This window comes from Bos indicus, chromosome 10 (assembly GCF_029378745.1).
Source record: "Bos indicus isolate NIAB-ARS_2022 breed Sahiwal x Tharparkar chromosome 10, NIAB-ARS_B.indTharparkar_mat_pri_1.0, whole genome shotgun sequence".
Classification (NCBI taxonomy): Eukaryota; Metazoa; Chordata; class Mammalia; order Artiodactyla; family Bovidae; genus Bos; species Bos indicus.
This window is the reverse complement of record NC_091769.1, coordinates 44,680,030-44,702,755: the sequence shown is the minus strand read 5'-3', so window position 1 is coordinate 44,702,755 and position 22,726 is coordinate 44,680,030. Positions and strand designations below refer to the sequence as shown.

The window sequence follows — 22,726 nt, the reverse complement described above, 5'->3', positions numbered from 1 at the left end:
TAGTAGTATTTGGTTATATGTCAGCTATGGCTACTGAGAAGTATTCTGAGATTTGAGTCTCTAGTAAGACTCTTGTAGATATATTTCTTTCAAGGTTGATGATAAAATGTTCAGTAGTATTTTGTGTCTTAAATGGTGAGGAAGGAGAGATTGTATTTAAGTTTAATGGGCTAGATGATTGGGTTATTTATGATACAGGTAATTCTGAGTTTTTTGATGAAGAGGTACAGGAATTGGGGTGTTGTACAGCTCTGGTACTTGATTGATAATTGTTACTGATGTATCATTGCTTATTGGTGTTGTGGTTATTATAAAGGTTTAGTTCAGTCGCTCAGTCATGTCTGATTCTTTGTGAACCCATGGACTACAGCATGCCAGGCTTCCCTGTCCATCACCAACTCCTGGAGCTTACTCAAACTCATGTCCATTGAGTGGGTGATACCATCCAACCATCTCATCCTCTGTCATCCCCTTCTTTTCCTGCCTTCAATCTTTCCCAGCATCAAGGTCTTTTCCAATGAATTGGCTCTTTGCATCAAGTGGCCAAAGTATTGGAGCTTTAGCATCAGTCCTTCCAATGAACACCCAGGACTGATCTCCTTTAGGATGGACTGGTTGGATCTCCTTGAAGTCCAAGGGACTCTCAAGAGTCTTCTCCAACACCACAGTTCAAAAGCATCAATTCTTTGGCACTCAGTTTTCTCTACGGTCCAACTCTCACATCCATACATGACTACTGGAAAAACCATAGGTTACTCATGATAATTAAATAGATTATGCTTAGGGTGAGTGTAATGAGGGATGAAAGAAAATATACTTCAATTAGGCCTTTTTGGTCTGACACTAGTGTAGAGAATTTTATTTGAATAAGGGAAGTAGTTTTCATAGGATTCTTTCTAGTCAGATTAAATCTAGGAGGGATGATGCTGATTTCTGGCTTGTTGATAAATTTAAGTATGGTGGGAAGTGATGTATAATAATGAGAAAATATCCTAAGAGGCTGGAAAATTTGAAAAATATGAAGGTATTTAAAGTCTAAGTTTTGTGTAGTGAGATTGATTTCGAATGCCAGAGTAAAACCTAGGATGGTCACAGCAAGGGAAGTTAGTTTCGAGTAATAATGTAGAGTTATTTGTAGGATTGCTGTTGGGGGAATATTGTTGGAAGTAATGAATCCAGTGAAAATACTTCCCACCAGTAAATGTTTAATAGAATTGATTGGGAGTGAGTTGTTTTCATTAATTAAAGTTAATGAATTGTCCTAATAGTGTAAAGACAATCACGTGGGTGCTATAGACAGCTGTAAGAGACGTGGCGATGAGACTTGGGCTCAGGTGTTGGTATACGATGTGTTGGCAGTGTTGATAATTTGGGTCTTTAGAGTAGAAGCCTATGAGGAACGGTATTCCCAGCAGTGAGAGACTTCTGATAGTGAGGGCTGTTGTGGTACAAGGTAATGCCTTAAATAAACCTCCTAACTTTCAAATGTCTTGTTCATCATTTGGGCTATGTATAATGGATCCAGACTATTATATGGATCCATATAAACAGTATGGCCTTTAAAAAGGGCTGTGTGCAAATATGGAGAAATGCTAGATAAGATTGGTTAATATTGATTATTAATGATTATAAGGCCTAATTGGCTTGAAGTAGAGAAGGCAACAATTTTTTTTAATGTCATTTTGGGTAAGAGTGCATATTGCTGTAAATAATGTAGTGATATTTATCCAAATATAATGTTGTTTGGATAAATTTATTATTCTGTTAAAGGGTAAAAGTGGATAAGTAGGAAAATACCTGCTATAACTACTGTGCTTGAGTGGAGTAGGGCTAAAATGGGAGTAGGGACTTCTGTTGCTGAGGGAAGTCACGAACAGAGGCCAAATAGGGCGGATTTTCCAGTTGCAGACAACACAAGTCCTATTAGAGGTAGGTTTGAGTAAGCAATTTGTTGTATGTCTCATGGGTTTAAGTTAAATAGAAATTATACTACTGATATAATCCAATGTCTCCAGTGTGATTATATAAAATTGTTTGAAGAGCAGCTGTATTTGCATCTGCTCATCCATATCATCACCTGATAAGTAGGAAAGATATAATTCTGACTCTTTTTCACCCAATGAAAAGTTGTGAAAGATTGTTTTCAGTGACAAGAATTAGTATTGTGATAAGAAAAAGTAGTATTTAAGTATCATATTGAAAATTCCTTAACTGATCATGTGAGAAATAATTCTACTGGAACAAATATTATTGAGAAATAGTCTAATTTGAAGCTAAGTGATGATTTAAGGGTTCAGATTGAGATAATTATCTCTTGACATATATGAATGAATATTATTGTTGGAATTAAGCTGCTGATAGAAGCATAGTGGTTTTTACGTAGGATGGATATGTATTATTTTTGTAGATGTTGGTGTTTGTTATTATAATCGATACAGTTAGTATAAATATGTAGTGTGAAAGAAGTAAATAAGTTTAGTTTATTTGTAGTTGCACCAATTTTTTGGTTCCTAAGACCAATGGGATAACTACTATCCAGTTTGAAAAAGCCATACTATTATATGGGGTAGCATGAATTAGCAGTTCTTGCATACTTTTTTTTGTAAATAAGAAGGTATAGTCTCCTGTTACTAGATTCACAAACTAATATTTTTTTAAAAAAACTATATTTACAGTATAAGAACCCTAAAATGATTCAAGGGTTTAATGATAGGAGTAAGAGAGGTAAAATGTGAGAGGTTATGAGGCATTTTCTTGTGTGAATGATAGTTTAATATTACTGATATGGTATGTTTATTTGACTCATTGTGTTACAATTAATGTATGTAGGAAGATAAGGCAGTAATTATTGTATTGTGTTAATTCCTATTAAGATAATCGTGATATTTGATCATGAGAAGGATGATACTACCACAAGTAGTTCTCCAGTTAGAGTGATAGTTGGTGGTTAGAGCTAGGTTGGTTAAACTTGCTAGTAGTCATCATGTATTAATGGGAGGAATGTTTGTAGACCTCATGCTAGAATTATTGTTTGGCTGTGAATTTTTTCATAATTTTAATTGTCTAGGCAGAATAACATGGATGATGTGAGGTTGTGGGCAGTTATTAGATTTGTGGCTCCTGTATAATCTTTAAGGTGTTAAGTGAAAGAGGACAGTGAAAAAGCTGGTTTAAAACTCAACATTCAAAAAACGAAGATCATGGCATCCGGTCCCATCACTTCATGGCAAATAGATGGGGAAACAATGGAAACAGTGAAAGACTATTTTTGGGGGCTCCAAAATCACTGCAGATGATGACTGCAGCCATGAAATTAAAAGACGTTTGCTCCTTGGAAGAAAAGCTATGACCAACCTAGACAGCATATTGAAAAGCAGAGACATTACTTTGCCAACAAAGGTCCATCTAGTCAAAGCTATGGATTTTCCAGTAGTCATGCATGGGTGTGAGAGTTGGACTATAAAGAAACCTGAGCACCAAAGAATTGATGCTTTTGAACTGTGGTCTTCTCCAAGTCCAAGAGTCCCTTGGACTGCAAGGAGATCCAACCAGTCAATCCTAAAGAAAATCAGTCCTGAATATTCATTGTAAGGCTGAAGCTGAAACTCCAATTCTTTGGCCACCTGATGGGAAGAACTGACTCAATGGAAAAGCTGCTGATGCTGGGAAAGATTGAAGGCTGGAGGAGAAGGGGATGACAGAGGATGAGATGGTTGGATGGCATCACTGACATGACATGAGTTTGAGTAAGCTCCGGGAGTTGGTGATGGACAGGGAAGCCTGGTGTGTCCATGGGATCACAAAGAGTCGAACATGACTGAGCAACTGAACTGAGCATAACAAGTGCTGTGTGACTGACAGATGAATACACAATCAGTGACTTTAGGTCTGTTTGGCGTAAACAAATTGAACCTAGTTATGGTTATTCCTCCTAAAGTGAAAGTGAAGTTGCTCAGTCGTGTCCGACTTTTCACGACCCCATGGAATGCAGCCTTCCAGGCTCCTCCGTCCATGGGATTTTCCAGGCAAGAGTGCTGGAGTGGGTTGCCATTGCCTTCTCCAATGCATGAAAGTGAAAAGTGAAAGTGAAGTCGTTCAGTTGTGTCCGACTCTTAGCGACCCCAGGGGCTGCAGCCCACCAGGCTCTGCCGTCCCTGGAATTCTCCAGGCAAGAGTACTGGAGTGGGGTGCCGTTGCCTTCTCCATAAGGAGAGTATAAAAAAGGGTATGTTATGAAATCTGTTAATGTGTTTAGAATTGTTGTGATTCACAATATACCACAGCCTCAGGATCTTACTGGGTCAGCCGCTAGGACTATGGATCCTGCAACAGGGGCTTCTACCTGCGCTTCAGGTAATCAAAGGTGAAGGCTGTAGAGGAGTGGTTTTACTGTAAAGGCTGTCATACATGCTAGTTGTGTGAAAATGTTGAATCAGGAGTTGGATGTTGCTTGTGTTCAATATTGAAGTATTAGAAAATGTAGTGAGCCTGTGACAGTTTTTGTTTGTTTTGGCCATGCAGTGCAGCATGCAGAATCTAGGCAGGATCTTTAGTTCCCTTACACCCCTTGCAGTAGAAGCTTGGAGGCTTAACCCCTGGACTTCCAGGGAGGTCCCAAACCTGAGATGATGTGAGTATATACTAGTGCTACTAAGAGTAGAAGAACTCCTACTAGGGTATAAAATGAGAAGGTTCTGCTTTAAGATGTTCTATTTGATTACCCCATAGGGTAATGATAATAAGTGTTGAAATTACCGTTGCTTCAAATAAAATATAAAATGAGATTAATTCTGTGGCTGTGAATTTTATAATTAGGAATATTTCTAATATAATTAGTATGGTAAATATTGTTTCAAGCTAATGATTCTTTGAGTAGGCGAAATTGGTTGGCTATTAATATTAATCATGAGTCATATTGTTAAAAATTAATAATGATGCTGATTAAGGAGTTAGAGAAAAAAATTAGTGAGAAGTTAAGGCTACTGTCATTAAATTAAGACGAAAAAGCTTATAGACTAATTAATAAGCTATGGACTGTGGTATTAATTTAGATTATGTTCTTTGATAGTCATGTCTGTGGTATTAGTATAATTGTAGGAATAATTTTTTGTTTATGTGTTTGTCACTTTTCTTTACTTTTTTTTTTTTTTTTACTTTTTACTTTTATTTTTTAACACCAAAAACATTTTGTATTGGGGTATAGCCAATTAATGATGTTGCGATGGTTTCAAATGAACAGTGAAGGGCCTTAGCTATACCTATACATGTATACATTATCCTTCAAACCCCCTTCCCATCCAGGCTGCCACATAACATTGAGCAGAGTTCCATGTGCTGTACAGTAGATTTTTGTTATCCATTTTAAATATAGCAGTGTGTACATGACCTTCAAAGTCCTTAACTATCCCTTCCCCCCAGCACCCATGAGTTGGTTTTCTAAGTCTGTGAGTCTCTTTCTGTTTTGTAAGTTCATTTGTATCCTTTCTTTTTAGGTTCCATGTGTAAGGGATGTCATATGATATTTCTGTCTCTTTCTGACTTACTTCACTCAGTATGACACTCTCTAGGTCCATCCATGTTGTTGCAAATGGCCTTATTTCATTCTTTGTAATGTCTGAGTAATATTCCATTGTGTATGATATACACCACATCTTCTTTATCCATTCCTTTGTCAGTGCACATTTATGTTGTTTCCACGTTTTGACCATTGTAATCGGTGCTGCAATGAACATTGGGGTGTATGTATCTCTCTTAAATGTGTCTCCCAACATTAAACCACAAAGTTCTGTCAATTCTCTCATCAAGGTAGCTCTATTTTAAGTTTTTTAAGGAACCTCCATACTTACTGTTCTCCATCGTGGCTGTACCAATTTACATTCTCACCAACAGTGCAGGAGGGTTCCCTTCTCTCCACACCCTCTCCAGCATTTGTTTGTGGCTTTTTTGATGATGGCCATTCTGACTGGTGTGAGGTGATATCTCATTGTAGTTTTGATTTGCATTTCTCTAATAACTAGCGATTTTGAACATCTTTTCATGTGCCTATTGGCCATCTGTATGTTCTCTTTAGACAAATATCTATTCAGGTCTTCTGCCCATTTTTTGAGTGGGTTGTTTGTTTTGATGCTATTAAGTGGCATAAGCTGTTTGTAAATTTTGGAGACTAGTCCCTTATCAGTCACATCATTTGTAAATATTTTCTTCCTATCTGGGTTTTGTTTTTGTTTTGTTTATTGTTTCCTTTGCTGTGCAAAAGCTTGTGAGTTTAAGTAGGTCCCATTTGTTTATTTTTGCTTTTATTTCCATTATTCTGGGAGATGGATTAAAAAAGATTTTGCTGTGACGTATGTCAGAGAGTGTTCTGCCTGTGTTTTCCTCTGAGAGTTTTATTGTATCTGGTCTAACATTTAGGTCTTTAATCCATTTTGAGCTTATTTTTGTGCATGTAGTTACCGAATGATCTAATTTCATTGTTTTACATATGGCTGTCCAGTTTTCCCAGCACCATTTGTTGAAGAAACTGTCTTTCCAACATTGTGTAGTCTTGCCTCCTTTGTCATAGATTAACTGACTGTAGGTGCGTGGACTTATTTCTGGGTTTTCTATCCTGTTCCATGGATCTATATTTCTATTTTTGTGCCATTACCATACTATTTTGATGACTGTAGCTTTGTAGTATAGTTTGAAGTCCAAGCGCCTGATTCCTCCAGTTCCATTTTTCTTTTTCAAGATGCTTTGGCTCTTTGGGGTCTTTTGTGTCTCCATACAGATTTTGAGATTTTTTTTGTTCTAGTTCTGTGAAAAATGCCATTGGTAATTTGATAGGGCTTGTGTTGCATCTGTAGATTGCCTTGGGTAGTATAGTCATTTTGGGAATATTGATTCTTCCAATCCATGAATACAGAGTATCTTTCCATCTGTTTATGTTTTCTTTGATTTCTTTCATCAGCATCTTATACTTTTTGGAGTACAGGTCTTTTATCTCCTTAAGTAGGTTTATTCCTAGGTGTTTTATTTGTTTTGATGGAATGGTAAATGGAATTGCTTCTTGAATTTCTCTTTCTAATCTTTCATTGTTAGTGTATAGAAATGCAACAGATTTCTGTGTATTGATTTTGTGACCTGCGACTTTACCAAATTTGTTGATGAACTCTAGTAATTTTATGGTAATGTCTTTAGGATCTTCTATGTATAGGATCATGTCATCTGCAAACAGTGACAATTTAGCATCTTTTCCAATTTGGATTCCCTTTACTTCTTCTCTGCTGTAGCTAGGACTTCCAAAACTATGTTGAATAAAAATGGTGAGAGTGGACAGCCTTGTCTTGTTCCTGATTTTAGAGGGAATGCTTATAGCTTTTCACCATTGAATATGGTGCTAGTCATAGGCTTGTCATATATGGCCTTTACTATGTTGAGGTATGTACCCTCTATGCCCACTTTCTGGAGAGTTTTTCCATAAATTGGTGGTGAATTTTGTCAAAAGCCTTTTCTGCATCTATTGAGATGATCATATGGTTTTTATTCTTCAATTTGTGAATATGGTGTATCACATTGATTTGTGGATGTTGAAAAATCCTTGAAACCCTGGGATGAATCCTACTTGATCATGGTGTATGATCTTTTTAATGTATTGTTGGATATGGATTGCTTGTATTTTGTTGAGGATTTTTGCATCTATGTTCATTAGTGATATTGGCCTGTAATTTTCTTTCTTTCTTTTTTTTTTTTTTGTGGTATCTTTGTCTGGTTTTGGTATCAGATGGTGGCCTCATGAAATGAATTGGTGAGTGTTCCTTCCTCTGCAACTTTTTGGAATAGTTTCAGAAGGATAGGTCTTAACTCTTCTCTAAATGTTTGATAAAATTTGCCTGTGAAGCCATCAGGTCCTGGACTTTTGTTTGTTGGGAGTTTTTTAATCACAGTTTCAATTTTAGTGTTTGTGATTGGTGTGTTCGTATTTTCTGTTTCTTCCCCGTTCATTTACAGGGATTGTAACTTTCTAAGAAATTGTGCATTTCTTCCAGTAATTCCAATAAAAATACCATTTTACTGGTGTAAGTTGTTCATAGTAGTCTTATGATTCTTTGTATTTCTGTGGAGTCAGTTGTAACATCTTTTCTATTTCTAATTTTACTGATTTGAGTCCTCTCCCTTTTTTTTCTTGAGTCTGGCTAATGGTTTATCAATCTTGTTTATCTTCTCAAAGAACCAGCTTTTAGTTTCATTGATCTTTGCAATTGTGTTCTTTGTCTCTATTTCATTTATTTCTGCTCTGATCTTTATGATTTCTTTCCTTCAACTAACTTTAGGTTTAGTTTGTTCTTCTTCCTCTAGTTGTATTAGGTGTAAGGTTAGGTTTTTTATTTGAGATTTTTCTTGTTTCTTGAGGTAAGACTGTATTGCTATAAACTTCCCTTACACAACTGCTTTTGCTGCATCCCATAAGTTTTTTACCTTTGTGCTTTCCTTTTCATTTGTCTCAAGGTATTTTTTAAATTTATTCTTTGATTTCTTCAGTTATCTAATGATTGTTTAGTTGCATGTTGTTTAGCCGCTACATGTTTGTGTTTCTTAGAGTTTTTTTCCTTGTAGTTTATTTCTAATCTCATAGCATTGTGATTAGAAAAGATGCTTGATATTATTTCAATTTTCTTAAATTTACCAAGGCTCATCTTGTAGCCCAGCATGTGGTCATGTGTGGGCTATACATGACCGTATGTACTTGAGAAAAATGTGTAGTCTGCTGCTTTTGGATGGAATGCTCTATAAATGTCAATTATGTCCAGTTCATCTAAAGTGTCATTTAAGGCCTGCGTTTCCTTATTGATTTTCTGTCTGAATGATCTACTGATGAAAGTAGGGTATTAAAGCCCCCCACTGTTGTTGTGTTACTGTTGATTTCTCCCTTTCTGTTTGTTAGTATTTGCCTTACATATTGAGGTGCTCCTATATTGGGTGCATATATATTTATAATTGTTGTATCTTCTTCTTGGATTGAACCCTTGATCATTATGTAGTATCTTTCTTTGTCTTTTATAACAGTCTTTGTTTTAAAGTCTATTTTGTCTGATATGAGTATTGCTACTCCAGCTTTCTTATGATTTCCATTTGTGTGAAATACCTTCTCCCATCCCCTTACTTTCAGTCTGTAAGTGTCCCTAGGTATGAAGCGGGTCTCTTGTAGACAACATACATATGGGTCTTGTTTTTGTATACACTCAGCCAGTCTGTTGGTTGGTGCATGTCTTTTGGTTGGTGATTTAATCCATTTACATTTAAAGTAATTGTCAATATGTATGGTTCTATTACCATTTTGTTAATTGTTTTGGGTTTATTTTTTGTAGAAGTTTTCCTTCTCTTGTGTTTCCTGCCTAGAGAAGTTCCTTTAGCATTTGTTGTAAAACAGGTTTAGTGGGGTTGAATAATCTCAGCTTTTATGGTTCGTCTATTCAAGGCTGTGGTTTTTCCTGTGGTCATGTATGGATGTGAGAGTTGGACTGTGAAGAAAGCTGAGTGCCAAAGAATTGATGCTTTTGAACTGTGGTGTTGGAGAAGACTCTTGAGAGTCCCTTGGACTGCAAGGAGATCCAACCAGTCCATTCTGAAGGAGCTCAGCCCTGGGTTTTCTTTGGAAGGAATGATGCTAAAGCTGAAACTCCAGTACTTTGGCCACCTCATGCGAAGATTTGACTCATTGGAAAAGACTCTGATGCTGGGAGGGATTGGGGGCAAGAGGAGAAGGGGACGACAGAGGATGAGATGGCTGGATGGCATCACCAACTCGATGGACGTGAGTTTGAGTGAACTCAGGGAGTTGGTGATGGACAGGGAGGCCTGGCATGCTGCAATTCATGGGGTTGCAAAGAGTCGGACACGACTGAGCGACTGATCTGATCTTTGCTTATGTGGAAGCTTTTGATTTCTCCATAAAATCTGAATGAGAGTCTTGCTGGGTAGAGCATTCTTGGTTGTAGGTTCTTCCCTTTCATCACTTGAAATATATTCTGCCATTCTCTTCTGGCTTGTAGAGTTTCTGTTGAGAAATTGGCTGATAACCTTATGTGTTTTTCCTTGTATGTTATTTATCTTTTTTCCCTTGTTGCTTTAATAATTTAACTTTGTCTTTAATTTTTGTCAGTTTGATTGCCATATGTTTCAATGTGTTCCTCACTGGATTTATCCTGCTGACGACTCTCTGCATCCTGGACATGATTGACTATTTCCTTTCCCATGTTGGGGAAGTTTTCAGCTATTATCTCTTCAAGTATTTTCTAGGGTCTTTTCTTTCTTTCTTCTCCTGGGACCCCTATAATGTGACTGTTGGTGTGTTTAATGTTGTCTCAGAGGTCTGTTAGGCTGCCTTCATTTCTTTTCATTCTTTTTTCTATATTCTGTTTTGCAGCATTGATTTCCACCTTTTGTCTTCCAGGTCACTTATACATTCTTACCCTGCTGTTGATTCCTTCTAGTGTATTGTTCATCTCTGTTTCTTAGTTCTTCTATGTCCTTGGTAAACATTTCTTGCATCTTCTCAATCTTTGCCCTCCATCTTTTCTGAGATCCTGAATTATATTCACTATCATTATTCTGAATTCTTTTTCTGGAAGATTGCCTATCTCCACTTAATTTACTTATTTTTCTGGGAATTTATCTGTTCCTTCATCTGGACATAATCCTATTTCTTTTCATTTTGGGTAGCTTTCTTTGATTGTGGTATTAGTTCTGGAGGCTGATGGAATTGTAGTTCTTATTTCTTCTGTCAGCCCTTTGAAGATAAGAGGCTTGTGAAAGCTTCCTGATGGGAGGGACTTGCTGGGGAAACTGGTTCTTGCTCTGATAGGCAGGACCATACTCAGTAAAACTTTAATCCAGTTGTCTGCTGATGGGTGGAGCTGTTCTTTCTCCCTGTTAGTTGTTTGGCCTGAGATAACCCAGTCCTGGAGTCTATAGGCTTCTATAGTAGGGCTATTGGTGACCTCCAAGAGGGCTTATGTCATGACGCAGCTCCTGGGACTGTTGCTGTCAGTGCCCCCATTCCCTCAGCAGGCTCCTGCCAACACACACCTCTGCAGGAGACCCTCAAATACTCACAGGTAGGTCTGGCTCAGTCTCCTGTGGGGTCACTGTTCCTTTCCCCTGGGTCCGGGCACACAAGATTTTGTTTGTGCCCTCCAAGAGTCTCTGTTTCCCCCAGTCCTGTGGAATCTCTGTAGCCAAATCCCACTGACCTTCAAAGTCAGATTCCCTGGGGATTCCCAGTCCCTTGGCCAAATCTCCAGACTGGGAAGCCTGACGTGGGGCCTAGAACTTTCATAACAGTGTGAGAACTTCTTTGGTATTATTGTTCTCCAGTTAGTGAGTCACTACCTGTCAGGCATAGGATTTGATTTTATTGTAATTGTTCCCCTTCTGCCATTTTGTTGTGGCTTTTCCTTTGTCCTTGGATGTGGGGTGTCTTTTTTGGTGGGTTCCAGTGTCATCCTGTTGATGGTTGTTCAAAAGCTAGTTGGGATTTTGTTGCTCTGGCAGGAGAAGATGAGTGCAAGAAAAGAGATCAAGAAGGTCTGTTACTATTTCCATTATTTCCCCATCTATTTGTCATGAAGTGATGGGACCGGATACCATGATCTTCGGTTTTTGAATGTTGAGTTTTAAGCCAGCTTTTTCACTTTCCTCTTTCCCCTTCATCAAGAAGCTTTTCAGTTCTTCTTCACTTTCTGCCATAAGGGTGGTATCATTTGAATATCTGAGGTTATTGGTATTTCTCCCAGCAATCTTGATTCCAATTGGTGCTTCATCCAGCCTGGCATTTCGCATCATGTACTATGCATAGAGATTAAATAAGTAGGTTGACAATATATAGCCTTGCTGTACTCCTTTCCCAATTTTGAACCAGTTTGTTGTTCCATGGGTGGTTCTAACTGTTGCTTCTTGACCTGCACATAAATTTCTTGGGGCAGGTAAGGTAGTCTGGTATTCCATCTCTTGAGGAATTTCCCACAGTTTATTGTAATCCACACAGTCAAAGGCTTTAGCATAGTCAATGAAGCAGAAGTAGATTTTTTCTGGGATTCCCTTGCTTTTTCTGTGACCCAACAGGTGTGGGCATTTTGATCTCTGGTTCCTTTGCCCTTTCTAAATACAGCTTGTAAATCTGGAAATTCTCAGCTTGCATACTTTGAAGCCTAGCTTGAAGGATTTTGAGCATTGCCTTGCTAGCATGTGAAATGAATGCAATTGTATGGTAGTTTGAACATTTTTTGGCTTTGCACTTCTTTGGAATAAAAACTGACCTTTTCCAGTCCTGTGGCCACTGCTGAGTTTTCCAAATTTGCTGGCATATTGAGTGCAGCACTTTCACAGCATCATCTGTTGGGATTTGAAATAGCTCAGCTGTAATCCCATCACCTCCACTAGCTTTGTTCATAGTAATGCTTCCTAGGGCTTCGCTGATAGCTTAGTTGGTAAAGAATCTACATGCAATGCAGGAGACCCTGGGTTGGGGTCGAATCCTGGGTCAGGAGAAGGGATAGGCTACCCACTCCAGTATTCTTGGGCTTCCCTTGTGGCTCAGCTTGTAAAGAATCTGCCTGAAAGGCAGGAGACCTGGGTTTGATCTCTGGGTTGGGAAGATCCTCTGGAAAAGGGAAAGGCTACCCATTTCAGTATTCTGACCTAGAGAATTCCATGGACTGTATAGTCCATGGGGTTGCAAAGAGTTGGACACGACTGAGCGACTTTCACTTTCACTTCACTTCTCTCAGTGCTTCCTAAGGCCCACTTGACTTCACTCTCTAGGATGTGTGGCTCTAGATGAGTGACCACGCTGTCATGGTGATCCAGGTCATTAAGTCCTTTTTTGTACAGTTCTTCTGTTTTCTTGCCACCTTTTCTTAATATCTTCTGCTTCTGTTAGGTCTATACTGTTTCTGTCCTTTATTGTGCCTATCTTTGCACTGAATGTTCTCTAGGTATCTCTGATTTTCTTGAAGAGATCTCTAGTCCTTCCCAACCTATTGTTTTCCTCTATTTTTTTGCATTGTTCACTTAAGAAATCTTTCTTATTTCTCCTTGCTTTTCTTTGGAACTCTGCATTCAGATGAGTATATCTTTTCTCCTTTAACTTTTTTTAAGGCCTCCTTAGACAAACATTTCACCTTTTTACATTTCTTTTTCTTGGGGATGGTTTTGATCACTGCCTCCTGTACAGTGTTATAAAGCTCTGTCCATAGTTCTTCAGGGACTCTATCAGATCTAATCCCTTGAATCTATTTGTCACTTCCACTGTATAATTATTAAGGGATTTGATTTAGGACATACCTGAATGGTCTAGTGGTTTTCCCTACTTTCTTCAATTTAAGTCTGATTTTTGCAATAAAGAGTTCATGATCTGAGCCACAGTGAGCTCCTGGTTGGTCTTATTTTTGCTGATTGTATAGAGCTTCTCCAACTTTGGCTGCAAAAATGTAATAATCTGATTTTGGTATTGACCATCTGGTGATGTCCATATGTAGAGTTATCTCTTATGTTGTTGGAAGAGGGGGTTTGCTATGATCAGTGTGTTCTCTTGGCAAAACTCTATTAGCCTTTGCCCTGTTCATTTTGTATTCCAAGGCCAAATTTGCCTGTTACTCCAGGTATCTCTTGACTTCCTACTTTGTATTCCAGTTCCCTATGATGAAAAGGGTGTCTTTTTTTTTTTTTTGGTGTTAGTTCTAGAAGGTCTTGTAGGTCTTCAAAGAACCATTCAACTTCAGCTTCTTCAGCATTAGTGGTTGGGACACAGACTTGGATTACTGTGATATTGAATGATTTGCCTTGAAAACAACAGAGTTCACTCTGTCATTTTTGAGATTGCATCCAAGTACTGAATTTTGGACTTGTTTGTTGACTATGAGGACTACTCCATTTCTTCTAAGGGATTCTTGCCCACAGAAGTAGATATAATGGTCATCTGAATTAAATTTGCCCGTTCCCATCCATTTTAGTTCACTGAATCTCCTGTTTGACAACTTCCAATTTACCTTGAGTCATGAACCTAACATTCCAGGTTCCTATGCAATATTGTTCTTTATAGCATCGGACTATACTTTCATCACCACGCACACCCACAACTGGGCATCTTTTCTGCTTTGGCTCCATCTCTTCATTCTTTTTGGAGCCATTTCTCTGCTCTTCTCCAATAGCATATTGGACACTTAACAACCTAGGGGATTCATCTTTCAGTGTCGTATCTCTTTGCCTTTTTGTACGTTCATGGGATTCTCAAGGCGAGAATGCCGAAGTGATTTGCCATTCCCTTCTCCAGTGGACCACGTTTTGTCAAATCTCTCCACCATGACCTGTCCGTCTTAGGTGGCCCTACACGGCATGGCTCATAGTTTCATTGGTACACAAAGCTGTGATCCACATGATCATTTTGGTTAGTTTTCTGTGATTGTGTTTTTCATTCTGTCTGCCCTCTGATGGATGAGGATAAGAAGCTTATGGAAGCTTCCTGATGGGAGGGACTGGCTGGGGGGAAAACTGGGTCTTGCTCTGGCAAGGCCATGCTCAGTAAATCTTTAATTCAATTTTCTGCTGACGAGTGGGGCTGTGTTCCCTCCCCGTAGTTTGGCCTGAGGCCAATCTATGGAAGGGGTAATGGCAGCCTCCTCCAAAAGAACATACACCAGCATGCCATGCCTCTCAGGACTGCTGCTGTCAGTGCCCCTGGCCCTGTGGCAGGCTGCTGTTGACCCACGCCTCCACTAGCGACTCCCAAACACTCATAGGTGAGTCTGATTCAATCTCTTGTGGAGTCACTGTTCCTTTCTCCTGGGTCCTGGTGCGCACAAGTTTTTGTTGGGCCCTCCAAGTGTCTCTGTTTCCCCAGTCCTGTGGAAATTCAGTAATCAAATCCTGCTGACCTTCAAAGTCAGATCCCCTGGGGATTCTCAGTCCCTTTGCTGGATCCCCAGGTTGGGAAGTCTGTTGTGGGGCCTAGAATTTTCACAACAGTGCGAGAACTTCTTTGGTATCACTGTTCTCCAGTTTGTGGATTGCCCACCCAGCAGCTCTATAGAACGGCTAATGGCGACCTTCTCCAAGAGGACTAATGCCACATGCCATGCCTCCCAGGACTGCTGCTGCCAGAGCCCCTCTCCCCATAGTGGGCCACTGCTGACCCATGCCTCCACAGGAGACCCTCAACCATTTACAGGCAGGTCTGGCTCAGTCTCTTGTGGGGGGTCACTGCTCCTTTCCCTGAGTCCTGGCGCGTCCTCTCAGTTCCTCTGGCGGGCATAACGTTTGATTTTAGGTGCAGTTGGGCCCCTCCTACTGTCCTGTGGTGGCTTCTCCTTTGCCGGTGGACATGGGGTATCTTTTTTTGGTGGGTTCCAACATTTTCTTGTTGATGATTGTTCAGCAGCTAGCTGAAATTTTGGTGTTCCCTCAGGAGAAGATGAGTGCTCATCCTTCTACTCTGCCAACTTGTTCTAGGAACTTTAAGTGCATATTACTAACTGAAAGAAGCCAGTATGAAAAGGCTTCATACTGTGTGATTCTAGACTTTCTAGGAAAGGTAAAATTGTAGGGACAGTAAATAGATCAGTTGTTGCTAGAGGCTCAAGGGGAGGGAGGGAAGGAGGGATGAATAGGTGGAGCACAGGGGAAGCCATCTGTGACACTGTAATGGAGGATACGCATCATTATACATTTGTCAAAACCTGTAGAATGGTACAGCACAGAGAGTCTACCCCAAAGTAAACTACAATTTTAGTTAATAATAATGTGTCAATATTGATTTATCAGTTATAACAATTGTATATACTAATCAGTTCAGTTCAGTCACTCAGTTGTGTCCGACTCTTTGTGACCCCATGAATTGCAGCAAGCCAGGCCTCCCTGTCCATCACCAACTCCTGAGTTCACTCAAACTCACGTCCATCGAGTTGGTGATGCCATCCAGCCATCTCATCCTCTGTCGTCCCCTTCTCCTGCCCCCAATCTCTCCCAGCATCAGAGTCTTTTCCAATGAGTCAACTCTTCGCATGAGGTGGCCAAAGTACTAGAGTTTCAGCTTTAGCATCATTCCTTCCAAAGAAATCCCAGGGCTGATCTCCTTCAGAATGGACTGGTTGGATCTCCTTGCAGTCCAAGGGACTCTCAAGAGTCTTCTCCAACACCACAGTTCAAAAGCATCAATTCTTCAGCGCTCAGCTTTCTTCACAGTCCAACTCTCACATCCATACATGACCACTGGAAAAACCATAGCCTTGACTAGAGGGACCTTTGTTGGCAAAGTAACGTCTCTGCTTTTGAATATGCTATCTAGGTTGGTCATAACTTTCCTTCCAAGCAGTAAGCGTCTTTTAATTTCATGGCTGCAGTCACCATCTGCAGTGATTTTGGAGCCCCCAAAAATAAAGTCTGACACTGTTTCCACTGTTTCCCTATCTATTTGCCATGAAGTGATGGGACCGGATGCCATGATCTTAGTTTTCTGAATGTTGAGCTTTAAGCCCAGTTTTTCACTGTCCTCTTTCACTTTCACCAAGAGGCTTTTTAGTTCCTCTTCACTTTCTGCCACAAGGGTGGTGTCATCTGCATATCTGAGGTTATTGATATTTCTCCCGGCAATCTTGATTCCAGCTTGTGTTTCTTCCAGTCCAGCGTTTCTCATGATGTACTCTGCGTATAAGTTAAATAAGCAGGGTGACAATATGCAGCCTTGACATACTCCTTTTCCTGTTTGGAACCAGTTTGTTGTTCCATGTCCAGTTCTAACTGTTGCTTCCTGACCTGCATATAGGTTTCTCAAGAGGCAGGTCAGGTGGTCTGGTATCCCCATCTCTTTCAGAATTTTCCACAGTTTATTGTGATCCACACAATCAAAGGCTTTGGCATAGTCAATAAAGCAGAAATAGATGTTTTTCTGGAACTCTCTTGCTTTTTTCATGATCCAGCAGATGTTGGCAATTTGATCTCTGGTTCCTCTGCCTTTTCTAAAATCAGCTTGAACATCTGGAAGTTCACAGTTCACGTATTGCTGAAACCTGGCTTGGAGAATTTTGAGCATTACTTTACTAGCATGTGAGATGAGTGCAATTGTGCAGTAGTTTGAGCATTCTTTGGCATTGCCTTTCTTTGGGATTGGAATGAAAACTGACCTTTTCCAGTCCTGTGGCCACTGCTGAGTTTTCCAAATTTGCTGGCATATTGAGTGCAGCACTTTCACAGCATCATCTTTCAGGATTTGAAATAGCTCAACTGGAATTCCATCACCTCCACTAGCTTTGTTCGTAGTGATGCTTTCTAAGGCCCACTTGACTTCACGTTCCAGGATGTCTGGCTCTAGGTGAGTGATCAGAGCATCATGATTATCTGGGTCGTGAAGATCTTTTTTGTACAGTTCTTCTGTGTATTCTTGCCACCTCTTCTTAACATCTGCTTCTGTTAGGTCCATACCATTTCTGTCCTTTATCGAGCCCATCTTTGCATGAAATGTTCCCTTGGTATCTCAATTTTCTTGAAGAGATCTCTAGTCTTTCCCATTCTGTTTTCCTCTATTTCTTTGCATTGATTGCTGAGGAAGGCTTTCTTATCTCTTCTTGCTGTTGTTTGGAACTCTGCATTCAGATGCTTATATCTTTCCTTTTCTCTTTTGCTTTTCACTTCTCTTCTTTTCACAGCTATTTGCAAGGCCTCCTCAGACAGCCATTTTGCTTTTTTGCATTTCTTTTCCATGGGGATGGTCTTGATCCCTGTCTCCTGTACAATGTCATGAACCTCTGTCCATAGTTCATCAGGCACTCTATCAGATCTAGGCCCTTAAATCTATTTCTCACTTCCACTGTATAATCATAAGGGATTTGATTTAGGTCATACCTGAATGGTGTAGTGGTTTTCCCTACTTTCTTCAATTTAAGTCTGAATTTGGCAATAAGGAGTTCATGATCTGAGCCACAGTCAGCTCCCAGTCTTGTTTTTGCTGACTGTATAGAGCTTCTCCATCTTTGGCTGCAAAGAATATAATCAGTCTGATTTTGGTGTTGACCATCTGGTGATGTCCATGTATAGAGTCTTCTCTTGTGTTGTTGGAAGAGGGTGTTTGCTATGACCAGTGCGTTCTCTTGGCAAAACTCTATTAGTCTTTGCCCTGCTTCATTCCATATTTCAAGGCCAAATTTACCTGTTACTCCAGGTGTTTCTTGACTTCCTACTTTTGCATTCCAGTCCCCTACAATGAAAAGGACATCTTTTTGGGTGTTAGTTCTAGAAGGTCTTGTAGGTCTTCATAGGACTGTTAAACTTCAGCTTCTTCAGTGTTACTGGTTGGGGCATAGACTTGGATTACTGTGATATGAATGTATATACTAATACATAATGGTAATAATAGAGGAATCTGTGTAAATTGGTTAGGGGGTGGCTATGGAAACTCTATACTTTCTGCTCAATTTTTTGATAACCTAAAACTGTTTTAAACAATAAAGTGTGTTTAAACTTTTAAAAATGTTCTGGGCAAGCCAGAGGATGAGCCTGGAAGTCAGGGAACCCTACTGATGGGAAATGACTTTGTCAGATCAAGGCGACATTTTAATTCTGAAAGCCAGTAGGCAGTTTTGTTCTTGAAGACTAGAGGCACATGATGAGAGTGAAGGTTTCCCTTCAGTTCTACTGATACTCAGCAGTACTGATACTGCTGAGTCCAGAATCTGCACCTCAGATGGGTGGGTTCATAACTATATTTTACCACTAGAGCCGAGGCCTCCTTTATCACCTCCTTGGGCTCTCTGGGCAGGTGTCACTTCAGCAGTATGATAACAGGAGATAAAGAGGACTGGGTTCTCCTGTGGAATGTAGAGGTGACACAAAACAGGAATCCCGAGCTTGTTGGTGTGCTTGGTTGGTTCAGTTTTAAGAAACTTGGTTGGGGGCATAGCCGCTGAGTGTCTGAACAAGGGATTATAATGTAGCGAATTAACAGCATGAAAATAGCTGACTTTATAGAAACATGTACCTCAGAAGGAAGGAAATAATCAGTTTTTGCTGATTTCTTAAGGAGAGATTTCAACAGAAACACCTAGGGAAAACGACCATCACCTTTGAATGTCCAGTTCAGCCCTTCACTAGGTGTAGGAGTCTGGTCTGTAAGAGAAGTAACTTAGTGGGAGAACCTCCCAGGCCAGAGTCCCATTCAGACTCTGGAATCATTTATGGAAAAGACAGATCTCTGGGTGTATCTTTCCTCGAGACTCACCCTAAGGGAGTAGCAAAAGGTCAGAAAGCCCACAAACTGGTGGGTACCAGGCTGCTAATTTGCTTTTAGAATGACATGATTTTTTTTCCTTTCTTACCCAGGTCTAATTATAATAATAATTAGTACCGGTAGTAGTGGTAGTAGTAAAGGAGTTTTACTTAATGCCAAGCACCATTCTAAGTACCTTTCATGAATTTAACTCATCAAATCCCCACAACAACCCTACCAGTCAAGGGACTGTTACTCCCTTTTACAGAGACAATGGCGTAGACATGATGTAATTTGCATGGTCACAGCTGGAAGAGTTGAGCCGGGGCTCAAATCCAGTGCCAGCCCCAGAGCCCACTCTCACCCCTCACTCATGGCTGTTCCCCGTGGACCCCACAGACTCCAGGACTGCCTTGTAACATAGATCAAATTTTAAAAGAAGGAATGTGGATGTTTAACCTTTGTGTTTCAACCCTGCTCATCCATCCACCCCTGTGTAAAATAGCAAACTGTTCATTCTATCCAAATGGGAGGAAAATGGGGAAGAAAGAAGAAAATTAAAAAGAAAAACACAGCCTCTTTTCTTTCCTCTCTCTGCCTGCAAGTATCTTAAGAGCCTTTCCCTTTTTCCAGAGGGAGCGGTGATCTGGTTGGAATGTGTGTGAAACAAAACAGCAGCCCCACCTGACGTGGGAGCTCCCAGCTGGGTGTCCAGGGTTCAGGAGGCAGTCTTCCCAGGGAGCCCCTTCTCCTTAACCACCAGCCAGCCCCCTGGCTTGCGCAAGTGTTTGAGCTTCCCGTGTGGCTTGGCTGGTGTTGGTGGGGTTGCAGGACAGGATCCAGGAATGCTTCCTGCCCTTGCTCCCAGTTCAGGGCTCAGCTCTCCAGTTGAGGAGCCTTTGGGCAGAGGGCCATGCATTGAAGCTGAACGGACTGTTCCTTTAAGGAAAACCAGTCTTCTCCTCTTGATTAAATGACTAAATTAGTTCCAGATCCTCTGTCAGAGAGTCAAACTGTTCAAGAGGGAGAGGGAGAAATAGAAAATGTCTTAAGAAGGATACAGCTCTTCTTTACTTACTATAATAGGAGAAAAGCTAACTAGTCACAGAGAATGAATAGACTCACAGTTTTAAAAATGGATTTTTAATATAGTGTTTTTGGAAACCAAATTCTGAGCACAGGGCCTCAGGCTCAGAAATTGGCTGATACTTGGTTTAAAGCTGTGCTGTCATTGTCTTGAAACTCTTAATAATTTTGAACAAAGAGTTCCACAGTTTTGTTTTGCATTGGGCTCAGCAAATGATGTGGCCACGCTGTCAGTGAAGGCTATTTTAAGTCAGTATGATGCAGGTATTCACACTTTCTCCTCAATTTCAGGCAGGCTAGTGTATCCTGTCCAAGTTGGCCAATCAACTTCTGGGCTGCATTTTTTTTTTTTTTTCCCCTCCTTTTAATGCCTCTCAGGCTGGTAAGCTCCTGACATTATGTATACCCACTAATCTCTGCTGGAATGCGCCATGGTGCAGTTTTGATGCTGGAGAGCACTGAACAAGAAGGCTAAGTCATCAGTATTTATAAACTAAAGTATCTCAAAGCTCACTTCTTCCTTTGGCTGGGTAGGTCAGGAATTTGGTACAAAACCTTCTCCTAAAATGGAGAGAGAATAATGGGAGGCAGTCAGGTCTTTGTTTCACGTGGGGCCTTCAGTGAAGACATGACCCTGTTGTTTTCAACTGCAGCACACTGGGGACTGACTCAGTAAGTCAGTAACTTGGTCAGTAAGATCAAGTTAACCCTGCCGCCACAACCCAAATGCTATACTTCCAGACCGCCTGGCAAGAGAATCAGAGGGGAGGGATGAGGGACGTCCAAGCATGCCTGTGTGATTTGGGGAGCATGGCCTCCGCCTGACTTTTGGACCCGTCCACCTCTTCTGGCTCTGTGACCTTGGTCAGGTTACTTGAGCTCTCTGTGCTGCGGTAAAAAGAAGATGATAATACATTCCTCACAGTATAGTCATGAGTAATTAATAGAATAGAGTAAGTAATGGTTTAGAACAATGCCTGGCACATAAGTGCTTAATACGCATTACTGTTACACTCAATCTAGTAGATCAAAGGAAGATTTCAGATGTTAGCTGTCGTCACTGCCTGGTGGTTGGATGGAGCCATGGCAAGGTTAATCCTAAAGAGTAAATACTGCACAAGTAATTCCCATTTATTTGGTCTTATAAATCTTAAAAAAAAAAAAAAAAAAAAGACAAGATTTTCTCATTAATTGAACTTTGAAACATAGAATAGTGCACTTAGTGAGACTGTCCGATTTAGAGGCAGAAATTTTTGGTATAACTTTTGCTGTCCCATTTCCTGGCTTTCTGAGCTTGGACAATTTTTCTAATGTCTCTTGCTTATTTTCCTTATTGGTGAAAATTACCAATAAAAGGAATGACAGCCTGCCTCACAGAATTATCCCGAGAATCACAGAAGATGATAGAATGAAAGTACTTTTAAATAAAAGGATGCTGCTGCTGCTGCCAGGTCACTTCAGTCGTTTCTGACTCTGTGCAACCCCATAGACGGCAGCCCACTAGGCTCCCCCGTCCCTGGGATTCTCCAGGCAAGAACACTGGAGTGGGTTGCCATTGCCTTCTCCAATACATGATAGTGAAAAGTAAAAGTGAAGTCGTTCAGTCATATCCAACCCTCAGCGATCCCATGGACGGCAGCCCACCAGGCTCCCCCGTCCCTGGGATTCTCCAAGCAGGAACACTGGAGTGGGGTGCCATCGCCTTCTCCTAAAAGGATGCTATGTGTTGGCTATTTTTATTCCCTGGACACAAACCTGCTGTAAATAAGAAAAGGTTAGTTATCTGCAGAGAAGGCAAGAGGAAGCCATTCTGGAATTGAGAACTGCAATGCAGATGATCCACCCTCACTTTAGATATTAATAATTTAGTCAGGTCTCCAGGCAGGCTTCAAACTTACAAGTCCACAGCCAGTTCCACTTGCCGATCTACTTCCTTCTGTGCCATTCTCTTGATGACAGCCAGATTGTGCTTTTCCTTTGTATTTTCTCTCTACCCACCCAGGAGACTCCGAGCCCACCCCAGTGAATCCTTGCTATGATGGGAGCCACACATGTGCCACCACAGCTCGGTGCCATCCGGCGACAGGTGTGGACTACACCTGCGAGTGTGCATCTGGGTACCAGGGAGATGGACGGAATTGTGTGGGTAAGACCCTGGTGCTCTGTGTTCCTCCATGAAGGCCTCCAGCATTCTGTCCATAGAAGACAAATGTCTGCTTTGTCATCTCCATGGATCAATGAGTTTAGCAGCTATTCATCTAAAAATACCAACTATTTAAAAACCAGGCATATTCTGGTTAGGTTTGCCAGAGCAGTTTGGAGTGGGTATTTAGGGCTATTGTAATTCGTGGATATTTTATGCTCTTAAATATTGTCGTTTTGAGCCTGAATCAAGTATTTTTTACA

At 40.5% G+C, this 22,726-nt stretch overlaps 1 protein-coding gene across 1 annotated transcript in view; it reads left to right on the top strand.

The window, feature by feature from the left end:
• The window catches only part of NID2 (nidogen 2), a 92,634-nt gene that overhangs the window by 47,623 nt on the left and 22,285 nt on the right, over window positions 1-22,726 (top strand). Inside the window, exon 9 of the mRNA XM_019968677.2 lies at window positions 22,323-22,466. Within this exon, the coding sequence (XP_019824236.2) occupies window positions 22,323-22,466 (144 nt within the window). The remainder of the gene's footprint in view (window positions 1-22,322; window positions 22,467-22,726) is intronic.